The sequence below is a fragment of the Toxotes jaculatrix genome, chromosome 7 (genome assembly GCF_017976425.1).
Source record: "Toxotes jaculatrix isolate fToxJac2 chromosome 7, fToxJac2.pri, whole genome shotgun sequence".
NCBI lineage: Eukaryota > Metazoa > Chordata > Actinopteri > Toxotidae > Toxotes > Toxotes jaculatrix.
The window spans coordinates 14456222-14468428 of record NC_054400.1 but is presented as its reverse complement, the minus strand read 5'-3'; the positions used below and the strand labels follow the sequence as shown (position 1 = coordinate 14468428).

General features: G+C 40.1%; 2 protein-coding genes across 2 annotated transcripts; one reads left to right on the top strand and one right to left on the bottom strand.

The window, feature by feature from the left end:
• Positions 1–177: 177 nt before the first annotated feature.
• On the top strand, positions 178–7032 carry svopa (SV2 related protein a). Its single transcript, XM_041043187.1, has 16 exons — positions 178–507; positions 1798–1955; positions 2087–2172; positions 2276–2374; positions 2851–2922; positions 3129–3253; positions 3339–3402; positions 3565–3690; positions 3927–4055; positions 4161–4234; positions 4390–4466; positions 4955–5059; positions 5245–5356; positions 5444–5525; positions 5685–5774; positions 5869–7032. Exons 1-16 carry the CDS (start codon positions 473–475, stop codon positions 6067–6069), a joined length of 1635 nt encoding a protein of 544 aa, XP_040899121.1. The 5' UTR covers positions 178–472; the 3' UTR covers positions 6070–7032.
• A 4-nt stretch (positions 7033–7036) lies between these two features.
• Positions 7037–12146, bottom strand: LOC121185167 (D-amino-acid oxidase-like). The gene is made up of 11 exons (XM_041043188.1): positions 11822–12146; positions 11256–11451; positions 11049–11163; positions 10633–10709; positions 10053–10118; positions 9386–9440; positions 9142–9246; positions 8957–9039; positions 8507–8624; positions 8086–8184; positions 7037–8006 (listed from the first exon to the last, which is right to left on the bottom strand). The coding sequence occupies exons 2-11, from the start codon at positions 11447–11449 to the stop codon at positions 7881–7883; spliced, it is 1038 nt and encodes a 345-aa protein (XP_040899122.1). The 5' UTR covers positions 11450–11451; positions 11822–12146; the 3' UTR covers positions 7037–7880.
• Positions 12147–12207: the final 61 nt, after the last annotated feature.

The following is a 12207-nucleotide window of genomic DNA, read 5'->3' as shown; positions in this document are numbered from 1 at the left end:
TAATAAAATAATATTGTTTTTATTTTATATTATTGTTATTCTCTGCTGTTGTCATGTGTGATTGTGTATATTTTTGCCACTTTTATGTATTTATTTCATTTAATAATTATTTAATAATAATTTCATAATTAATAACTTTAATTTCTAAATTGTTTTGGCAATGTTGGAGTTGGAGATTGTTATAATATAAATATTGTTAAAACATGGCTGTTTGTGTGACATGTCTTTTCTTTTTTTTCTCGGAGGGGGTCTTGCCCAGGGAATAATTCAATGTAGAACCGCCACTGCTCCTGAGCTCATCTTATCCACGCTCCGTCTCTGTGTCTCGTGCTGTGACCCACGCACGGCGGCTTCTCATTGGCTGTCGGCGGACACCGGAGCAGGTCGCTCTCCTCGGTGCTGAAATCGCTGCTCGTCGTGATAATGTAAACGGCGATGAGGCCAAACGGAGCGTCAGCCAATAGACACCAAAATGGACGATGATCTGTTCCAACTGAGACAGCTGCCGTGAGTAAACCACAATCTGTATATCAACGTTTTTTGCTTTTATTTGGTGCTTCTTTTTTTTTTTTTTTTTTTAAACCGTGACAGCATGTTTGTCCGACGCGTCGCCCTCTGACAGCTTCTCATCCTGTTTGTTTGATTAGCTCGCTGGACCACAAACAGCCGGACATTCCTTAAAAGCAGCAGTCATTTCATAACATTTATCCAGTCATATTACACAGACATGTTCCCAGATTTAAGAAAAAAAAAACTAAAAATAACCTCTCGTGTTCAGACAAGGGGCTAGTGCTGCAGTTTGTTTACAGTCATAGCTTTGCCCTAGGAAGACTATTCCGGTTTTATTTGTTCATAGGAAGCAGCTTTGCTGTGATTCCTGACTGATAAGTTTTCAATCGTAACTTGTAATTGTGTTTGCGTTTGTAATTGCTCAGTACCTAAAGTGATTTATTTCAACCCTGTTGGACGTACATTAAGCTGCAGGCTGGCCCATACAAGTCCAGCCTGCCCGTCATGAGGAATATTTCTTAAAGGCATACAGTAAAATGATGACATATGAAAATAATGAGACATATATTTGCAAATGTAAATAGTTTATTAAACAGGAAATTTACCTATTCCAGTCAGTAAAATACAAGAAACCTAAATACATGTCTGTATTGTCAAGGGGTTTCTTCAGTACTGCTGGATAATCACATATTCACTTATATGGATTTCTTTCTAAAGAGCTTGAAAATCAAAATTATGGAGGCTTACAGTAAAAGACAGACATTTCTGGACATCTCACAAACTGGTCTACAGCACTGACACTTCCTATTGCGAGTAGGCTATGTTATGTAATTACAGTGATTAAGGCATCACTGGCACTCTCCAAGTTCTCTTATAGTGTTTCATCCTGAACGAACTATCCATTATCTGCATGTGGGAGAAGATTATACCATCCATCTGTAGAAAACATGCATACATAGCTTTTAAAAGCTTGCCAAGGAGTCAAGTAGAGTGTTCAGAGCTGTCAGTTGGTCTGACATGGTTCGCCCATAGGATGATATTACCACCCATTCACAAAATCACAGCCAGAAAAAGCTCATATCACCTAGGCAACAGCCTCCGACTCTCATTTGTACTCAGCTTTGGCCTGGTATTAGTCTTCTGAAACTCTGCTGGCTAGCCATATAGCAGATATGTTAATCCTTCTGGGCTTTTAAAAACATAACTAGTTCTATTTATTTATTCATTTCATTATTATTATGTTTATTATTATTATTATTATTTATTTATTATTTTATTTTTTTGCAGTGTTGTCCGCTTCCGTCGCACAGGTGAGAGCACACGCTCTGAGGATGATGGAGAGAGTAGAGAACAAGTTGTCAGGATTGCAGAGCAGACTGATCTGGAGTCTGTAGCACTTGCAGATGGAGCTCCAGTACCTCGGGAGTTTGCCAACCCGACTGATGGTACAGTATGGCAGGGCTTCATTTTTCTCAGACAACTTTTTTGACTCCTTGTTCTTACACTTCGCAGTTAGGCTCAGTTAGTAACATCTTGCATATGGCCCTCAAGATTTCCACATTTCTCATTCCTACAGACACTTTCATGGTAGAAGATGCTGTAGAGGCCATAGGCTTTGGGACGTTTCAGTGGAAACTCTCCATCCTCACTGGTCTGTCCTGGGTGAGAACTGTTCTTTAAAAAATATAACAAATGCACCCTTCAAGCAACTGTATCCAGTAGGATACTAATTTACTGTGTGTCTGTGGGTTTTTTGTTTGTTCAGATGGCTGATGCCATGGAGATGATGATCCTTAGCATCTTAGCCCCACAGCTCCACTGTGAATGGAGGCTACCCAGCCTTGAGGTGGCACTGCTAACATCGGTAATGGCTCTCAAATGTTCATAAAGTGCTCTTGCTTGCAGTGCCATATGACTGCCCTGATAGTTATTGATTATGGTCTTAGAGATTGTTTTGAAACAAGTGCTTGTATTGAACAAATATGGAAAATAGTAGAACCTCTTATGTTTTTTATGTAAATGTGTTGCAATATTTTGATTTGAATGACAATCAAAAGCCATGTTTACGTTTCTGAGTGTAAAACAACAAGTAAACACAGGAACCACAGGAGACTTTGCTAACGCAGAGAGTGCATGAAATCACTCAATGAGATGTATATACCATTAATAAAACCTTCACTGTTTAGAAGAAGAAATTAAAACAAAAACCTATAGGGCTGTTTGCAGGGTGAAAATATGTATGGTAGGTGTTGCACTGTGTCACCTATGTATAGTGAAACACATTTAGGCAGTTGCCACTTTCCCAGTCCCATTCCATGTTTTATTCTGTTTTTGTTTTAGGCCGTGTTCATTGGGATGATGATCAGCTCCTCTCTTTGGGGAAACATATCCGACAAATACGGCAGAAAGACAGTGAGTTCTAACAATGCTTCTATTTGACATGGAGTTTATTTGTATTTTATCTTGGGTTTGTAGACGTTTGAAGTTTAGCTTTTGTGTTTCTGAAAGAAAGGAAGTGATCGATAACAGACACTGTGCTGTCTGCGATGGAAAGAGCCTTGTCAGGTCATCATAATTTATTTAGCAGCTTGTTATGTTTTCATCATATGCACACACAGGGTCTGAAGATGAGTGTGTTGTGGACTATGTTCTATGGCCTGCTGAGTGCATTTGCACCTATTTATGGGTGGATCCTCGTCCTCCGTGCACTGGTGGGCTTTGGCATTGGAGGAGCCCCACAGTCGTGAGTAAACCAAATTCATCTCTCTGAAAACACTGTAGTTAATGATTTTAGTTTTGATTAACAGTGAAATGTCCCTCTGTTTAAGGGTGACACTGTATGCTGAATTTCTCCCTATGAGGTCTAGAGCCACATGCATCTTACTGATTGAGGTATGGACCACCCTGTACTACTGTCTCACTCAGCTACCATCCACCTGGCCATAACGGCATTCAGAAATGACAACACATCCAACCATAACTGCACGGCACTGAAATGCTCTGTTTTTCTGTTCTGTTCTTTTACAACTTGTGTTCACTGCTGTTACTTTGCAGATATTTTGGGCACTGGGCACTGTGTTTGAGGTTCTCTTAGCGATCTTGGTGATGCCCACTCTGGGCTGGCGCTGGCTGCTTGGCCTTTCTACCATTCCTCTCGTCATCTTTGCTATCCTATGTTTTGTGAGTATGGGTCTTGTTCTGCTATATGTAAACATAACAAATTTCAGATTTAGCAACTGACATGCCTGTTTGTTTGTTTGTTTGTTTTTGTTTTGTTTTGTTTTGTTTTGTTTTGTTTGTTTGTTTGTTTGTTTGTTTGTTTGTTTGTTTGTTTGTTTGTTTGTTTGTTTGTTTGTTTGTTTGGTTTGGTTTGGTTTGGTTTGTTTTGTTTTGGTGGGGTTTGGATGTGGGAGCAGTGGCTCCCAGAGAGTGCTCGATATGACGTGCTGACAGGGAACCAGGAAAAAGCTCTGGCCACACTGAAGCGCATTGCCACAGAGAACGGAGCGCCCATGCCACTGGGAAAACTAATTGCTGCCAGACAGGTGCGCTCTGTTTCTGCAGAACACAAAATGCTCTGAATGTAACTTAGATGCATGAACAGCTATCATGTTCAGTTCTCTTTTTTTTATGTCTCTTCTTTTAATCAGGAGGATCGTGGAAAGATTCGAGACTTATTTTCATCACACTTTCGCTGGACCACAGTTCTGCTGTGGTTTATTTGGTAAATAGAGTGATTGAAATACTATCATTTCTTTCTTACTGTCCAGGACTTTATTTTCTCCAAGTGCAATAGACAAATGTATCTGTGTTTTATTTGAAATTTCTTCCTTCATGTGAATTAGCATTGATACCATCCTGTGTCACTTGTCTCCTCAGGTTTGCAAATGCCTTCTCCTACTATGGACTTGTGCTTCTGACCACAGAGCTGTTTCAGGAGGGAGGTGCATGTGGAAGTGAGTCAGTGCTCCTCAAACACCAACAGAGGCCCACACACACACACACACACACACACACACACACACACACACACACACACACACACACACACACACACACACACACACACACACACACACACACACACACACACACACAGTTTAATTTGACACACTGACTAAATTAGGGATAAATAAACATTAAATAAATCATGTCAGGCAGTGAAAATATAACATTTCAGGTATTTTGACATGTCAGAACATGAGCAGTGTCTCACAGGGACAGTCAATTGAACTGACCTTAAAATGGTCAGGAGCTTTTGCTGACATGACAAGTAAAATGCATGCTGTGAAAAATATTTATAAATGAATGCCTTTTTCTGTGTGAACAGGTCTTGTTATACAGCCATGTTTTTGCAAAAAGCACCACGAAGGTATCGCAGACAGTACACTGAGTCAGCGCTGGGTGTATACTATCTGGTTTGTTGTTATATATCTCCCTCTAGTGTCCAAAGGTAATAAGATGGAGCTCCGATGCAATTTGGAGTGTAAATATCTGAACTCGGATGACTACAAAGACCTGTTGTGGACGACGTTGTCTGAATTCCCAGGTACATGTTACTCCTGAGATCTATTACCATAAGACGGTAATAGATCTTTATCATAGAGGAAACTTCCCCAAACTGTTCCTACAAACATTCACATTAATGATGGCTTCTATTTAGGTCAGTTACTATAAAGGTCAAACTAGTAGTGCAAGTTGAGTAAGATAACTGAGGATGTTTATGTTGCATAGGATTACTGGTGACACTGTGGGCTATTGATCGACTGGGAAGGAGGAAGACCATGGCGCTGTGTTTCTTCGTCTTCTCTATGTGCATTATTCCACTCTATGGTTGTGTTGGGAGGTAAGGTGGGCCTTAATTGGACCTTCAAAACATTTTATGAATTGAAGATCCTATGTTTAACCACTCTAACTGGTTGATCTCTTGCAGAGTATCCATGACAGTGTTAATATTCATCGCCAGAGCCTTTATTGCAGGAGGGTTCCAGGCTGCCTATGTGTACACTCCGGAGGTTAGAGATCATACCTGTCTGCAGTGTTTTTGCTTGTGTTGTGTAAAATGCAAACAGTTGTTAGGAAAGCTCATATCAAATCAATAGCTCGGTAAAGAGAGCCAGAACCTGAGCAAGGAAGTTTACTCAGTATTTTCTGAATGCCTGGCGTCTCTGCAGGTGTATCCGACTGCGACCAGGGCTTTAGGTCTGGGAACAAGCAGTGGAATGGCCAGAGTCGGTGCCCTCATTACACCTTTTGTTGCACAGGTAACACCCAGCTACCAGTTTTCTCTTTAAAGTACAGCACAAAATGAAAGTAAAGAGTAAAGACAGTTGTTTGTCCCTGTGCTTCACCCTGCAGGTGATGTTGGAGTCCTCTGTCTACCTGGCTCTCTCAGTGTACTGCTGCTGCTGCCTCCTAGCTGCCATCGCCTCCTGTGCACTGCCAATTGAGACGACAGGCCGGGGCCTGCAGGAATCCAGCCACCGTGAGTGGGGTCAGGAGATGATGGGTCGGGCCTCAGGGGAAATCCCTCACTCCAGCTCCGGCTCCCAGGGCTGAGGAAGCGCCGGCTGGAGTGCAGCCGAGAGGTGACCGCAGTGGAGAAAAGAGGCAAGGAGACGCGAGAAAGCTAAACCAGCTTTCAGTGTCCATCTCCAGTCCCACCCTATGACTCTTCAGTTTAGACACCTCAGTGGCTTCAGAAAGCCAGGCAGCACAATATTTTTACATGCCACTGTACTTATAGTCTTCAACCACCATTGCTGTCACAATTCTGCCACTGTATAACTGCACATGGGGTGACTGGAAAGACCAAATGACCCACACGAGTGCAAGAACATATGGTGGACACAATGGGAAATCTTCCTGAACAAGTGAGAATTCAAATATTTAAACCAAAGTATTTGAATCCTGCTTTTCTAATGCAAGAGAAGCAGAAGGGAATAGAGAGGGTGAAAGTGTTAGGAGTTAGCTTCAAACAACTGTCTTCTTTTCAAAGAGCCTTAAAACTACCTATTCAGTTTGTGGTTGAGAGACCTGCTCTTAACCCTATGAAAAAGCTGCTGTCATTAGCATACTGGATATAGATGCGTAGATGAGAAAGAGCTTTCTCTTGTGCACACAAATTGCTTCCTATTAAAATACACTAATAACAAACTCAGCTTTATAAAAAAGTGCACAGTGGTTCACATCATCAAACCAACAGACCATTCGATTAAATAAAGTCTGGAGTTGTTTCATTTAAGATTCACTTCTGTCAAGGCAGTGACAGGACATACTGTACAGTAAGTCACTGACTTTCTTTTACAGTGAGCATCCTCTATGAATCCTCAGATAAATATCTTTTTTTTTTCTTGCATCAATATTATTTCGCATTTTAACATGGATGATATTTGTTCTCTGCTAAAGTAATGAGTAAAAGGAAGTGATTACTCTACTAATAACAAAAATACCACGTCATATCTTCATCATTATCCAGCCATTTATTTACAGCAAGTTGACAAATCTGCCAAAGTCTTCATCAGAGCATAATGTCAGAGAAATCATTATTAATTATAGCACAAATGGAAAGAGTCCACAGATCCTGGGCTGTGTAAGTTAATGTTGAAGTATTACGGAATTCAAATATGAGATTTCATCACCCAAAACCATTCCTAGTTAGTAAAAGTTACATGATTTAACTTGAGTACATGGTGTTATGATCTATAAACCATGCTGCACCTCTTGCTCTACTTTACCAGACTTTGAGACTTTGCGCACATATAGACCTACACATGAATATAAAACCATTTAGCAGGATGTTCCTTTCTGTCTCTCTGTAAATAATTTATCAATACCTGGTTTAATTGTTGTCTTTGCTTTTGTTTGTAACAAAGGTGATGTGGACACAGACTTTGCCCAGTGTGATTCTACAAGTAAGACACTAAGCAAAGTTTTGTTTAAAAAAAAAGGAAAGAAAAAAAGATTAACTTGCACAGGTCCAGCAAGCTGACTCTTACCTGCCAGTGTTTGAGATATAGTGCTGCATTAAGTGTGTGTGTGCACAGATTCTTGTCAGTGCACTGGATGTAAATGTGTATGATACTATAGTAAATAATCTTTCAAAAAGAGAAGTGGATTTATGTTGTTATTTATTATTTTAAAAAAATCTAATGAGTGACTCTATCACTAATAATCATTATCAGTAGGCTTGTCTACTTCTTCTACATCTAGTGAGAACCTTAGATATGTAACTTTTTAAAATAATTATACTGATTATCTGTTTGCTTCCAATGTTGGTTTAGACAAGAGCAGTTTGTGCACCACTGGATATAAGGCATTTGAGTTGAAATTAGAAGAAAGTGGACTAATCACTAGTCCAGGACACAAATTTACAAGCGAGCTTTTGGACCTTTGCCTTTTTGTTCTACGATCTGACCGAAGAGCCTCGCTGCCTCCTGGGCGCAGCCTCTGTGAATGGTGAGTCCGAAACCTCCGTGGCCATAGTTGTGTATCACCTGAACAAAAGCCACGATATTTTAAGTTCATACAATCATGTTCATATTTCAACCATCCTGATTAACAGTTACGGTTTACCTCTACTGAAGTTGCACCAGACTGTATGGTCTCCCTCTCCAGTCGGACTTTACTGCGAACAGGTCTGAGGCCGGCCCAGTCCTCCACTATCTTGGCATGCTGAGGTTAGACAACAAGATATAAGCTGTCCAGTCTTTGAGCCTTGAAAATGTGTTAAAATATTAAGAAAAATGTTGCACTAAATTATTGTATTGCATGTTACATTATGTTTATGTAATTGGCTTAAAAGCAAAGTTCTCTGTCAGAGCCAAATTATTCCTTATCACTCACATGTTTTACAGAATGAGTACTCTAAATATATCAACTCAAAAATGTTAAATATTTAACACTTCTGAAGTCTCATGCTAAATAATTAATCACTGTTGAGACAGAAAGTCTTTTTATGGCCTCTTTGGCAAACAACATTTTGGTATCACCTTACCTTGAGACTGGGCTCGAGCTGGCAGGCATCCTCCCAGATTTTCTTATGGTCAATGAAGTTGTTCATTTCACTCCAGTTTCCTAACTGGAAAGTCCCACCAACTGTCACAAGACGGCTCCTGCAGACACAGATGTTCATTTCAGTCATGAAAAATAACCCAAATAACCCCCCCACCCCTCAAAGAAAAAAATAAAAACACCATCGCCATGGTGAACGGACAACAACAGAATGCAACCACTGCACCTACGGCTGCTATGAATGTGATGTGAAAAAACATAGTTTAGCTCAATTTCAAATTGAGTAATGTTTGTGACAGGGGAAATAAACTAAAACTGCACAGCATGTGTAAGATGCTATAGACACTATACCTGATAGACACAGTAGGGTATAGTGTTTAGAGCAACTGCTCCTGCAGTTTAGTGTTTGCAAGTGTTGTGTCACTAGCACTACCCTGGAATGATGTATGGTGAATTGTAGACTCCAGCTGTAAAGTTGTGGGTAATAATCCAATGCTTCAACCACGGTGCATCCACCTGAAACACAGAGGAACAACACGGTTCAACCACTACTTCCACTGTGCCTTTATTATGGTTATATAAACTATGAACAGACAACTTGAACATGTTCACTCTCACCTTCACTATTTGACCGCGGCCTGGTTTCAGGTCTGGGTCTGGCTGGAGTTCTCCTGATCTTAGTCCAGTGCAGTTTATGATCACGTCTGCCCCGGTTTCTGCCAGCTAAAAACAGGTATGGACGATAAGAGATAACAAATATGACATGAGATAACAGTATGTGAGTCTGTGACTGGGTGTAAAGGGTGTTTCATCATAATCATAATTATAAAATTAACTGTAATATTGGAGAGTTCTTACTAACCTCCTTGAAGGACTCTATTTTCCTGTGGTAAAATTTCACCCCCCTTTTTTGCAACCTGGAAATAACATAAGACCAGATGTATGTTTGGAGCACTGGAAACCCACTCCTCAAAAAATAAACTTTTTGAGTTAAGAACCAGTTCTTCATCCTCTAGGTGGAAAACGGTTCTCTTATCCATTACACACTGTAGGGAAATGTATCTGTCTGCCAGATAGAAAAGTTAAACAAAAGAACAGACATTACTCAGGTTGTTCCTTTCAACCAGCAGCTGTCTAACCAGCAGCTTTTTTCCCATGCCTGCACAATGCATGGTGCTAGTCAGCTCTTAGTTTGCAACCACTGATTGTGCACTACTTTCTACTTTGCACTGCCAGATGATTAATGTCCACTATATGGAGTGTATATCAGGCAAGATTACAAAATGGTGAACACAGCATATAGTAAATGGATTTTTTACATGTGCTAAACATGTCAAATGAGATAAACTTTATTGATCTCTGAGGGGAAATTAGGACTTTATAAGCCAGTAAAATGAGTACAAAATTTATATTACAAGCAATCAGGTCCTTCCTTTTATTTTTTTATTGGGACTTGTGAAATATTGTGTCTGCTTTTAAAAGTGCTGATACAACATGGGACATCACTTAAAAATAAGTTTATCACTCACCAGTCCATCAGCCAAGGTAAGTATGTTTTTCCTTCAACCATGAGAGCAGTGTTAAACCACCCATAACTGAACATACAAGAAGAGACAAATATGAGAATATGAGTCTGAGAGCTGGTAACGCAAAACTATACATCCAATCATGAGCATTTGTTTCTTTTATTGGGAATCATGCAATATGCAATATTATATTTTAAAAACTGATAACGTGCAAGAAATTAGCTTAATCTTTACATGCAAAACATTTAATTTACCCAGTTACATGGAGGAAAAAATGATATCAGGATAAAAATTAGTGTAAGTTTTTGTTCCTTCTAAACATTCATTCTTATCATAATTTTGTATATTTGTATGTAATGTTAATATTTATGTTTTCCTTTTGTCTTTGTCTGTGTTATTGGAGAATGTGATGGTGGCTGTGTTTTTGATGTTTACAGCAGTGTCTTATAATAATCCCATGTTTGATGGACAAATGTTTATTATGACACTGAAATAGCTAACCAACTACCTAACTAGCTATTTGTGGTTCTGCTTTATGTTCTTTAAGTGTTTTCCTTTCATGGCAGTTTCAGCAAGAACCTACTTGTATCCAGGAAACATCTTCAGCTCTTGATCTGTGAGCCGTCTGAAGCCCAGGACAATATCTTTAAATGAGGGATCCTGCAATCAAAAACAAGTCACTTACTATGAGACCACACTGGGTGCGGAATCCCAATTAAACTCTGAGTCTGAGTGTAAACTCGACCCTTTGTGAGGCCTCTCTTTTGATGTTCTCCAACCACTGCAGGCCACCATTCTTTGTTCATCAGAACAAAGCTCTGCTTACAGTGCAACTGAATACTAATGGACTGTGTTTATGGTAGCTATTGTAACTGTATCTACATTTTTCATTGCACAGGACCTTTGTTCTTAGTTGTAAAATGATTCCTAAAATAAGTCAGAGCCTGTCTTTAAGGTCAAATTTTATGGTGCATTCTCCAAGAATCAAGTGCTACTCACTGGGGCTGGTTCAGTGCAGAGGTTGTAGCCAGACTGAAGGAATATACCCATTTTTATGGACTCTGGTGAACTGAGGTGGTTAAGCAAGTAGTCAAATGTCTCTTTATTCCATTTCCTGAAAGTGAGGACAAATAAAGTATTAAAGTGATAGTTGCTTTTTGTATATAAAGAAGAGAATTAAAAGACAATTTAAGAGAATGCACTTACGTCTCCTGGACGTTGCCCTTATCATACAGGTAGGGCTGCCAGAAGCCAGCAGCTCCATCACTGGTGGTCAGCGGAGTGAAACGGTCTGCATACACCTCGATGGTCAGTGGACTGACAATAGAGTGATACTGCTCATAGATGCTCTGAGCTGTTGACAGGCCAATGACTCCAGCTCCAATCACTGCCACCCGCATGTCTGAATTCACAGGAGACACATTTACTCACCCATAAAGGGCATCCTATATGCAAACTGACCAACATTTTCATTGAGGACATGTCAGTCTGGAAACCTGTTGGATAACTGTCTCAGACAGATTCCAAGAGTTGGCTGAATCATGCACTACAACTTTGTTTAATATAACTTTTGCACTCTGGAGAGCGTATAATAGGAGAGTAGTATATTATGTAACAGCGAGCAACAGATAAAAATGCATGCTGGTTTCGCAAAGCGGTATTTCAGATCAAACTGTTGAGCTGCAAAACTTGTTAGTGCTGCATGATAAAAACAGATCTGATGCATACATTGTGCAGATGATACACTAAAAAGTTGAAACGTCTGGCTTTACCTTCAGGCTAGCGTATTCTGCCACCACCACAGGAGCAAGTTGAAGTCTGTCGCAACTCACAAACACTCACTCACTGGTCCTGGGGGCGAGGGGCGGAGACAGCATCGACCCAGCACGTGGTATTAGACTTTAAGAGCCTCACCTGAACTTTAACATGACGTAAACTACGTAACCGACGTGAACAGGCTAATAACATGCTGTACGATGGTGGCACTGATGCAACTAGTACTCATATTGCCCCCAAAGATAAAACTATCACCTCAAATGCTAGAAGTACAACACCATGTTTGGCTGCTGCTATCGCACACAGCGCATAGGCAAATACCTAGAGGCTTAACACAGATTTCCTGGGACATATATCAATCAGCAGTCACACTGTAGCCTGT

Coding starts and splice junctions, on each gene's coding strand:
- svopa (XM_041043187.1), top strand. CDS start 473: ATGGACGATGATCTGTTCCAACTGAGACAGCTGCC. Junction 2,375..2,850: donor AGGTGGCACTGCTAACATCG/GTAATGGCTCTC, acceptor TTTTTGTTTTAG/GCCGTGTTCATTGGGATGAT. Junction 3,254..3,338: donor ATTGGAGGAGCCCCACAGTC/GTGAGTAAACCA, acceptor CCTCTGTTTAAG/GGTGACACTGTATGCTGAAT.
- LOC121185167 (XM_041043188.1), bottom strand. CDS start 11,449: ATGCGGGTGGCAGTGATTGGAGCTGGAGTCATTGGCCTGTCAACAGCT. Junction 10,710..11,048: donor TCTGCACTGAACCAGCCCCA/GTGAGTAGCACT, acceptor TTTTGATTGCAG/GATCCCTCATTTAAAGATAT. Junction 9,441..10,052: donor TTACCTTGGCTGATGGACTG/GTGAGTGATAAA, acceptor TGTTATTTCCAG/GTTGCAAAAAAGGGGGGTGA.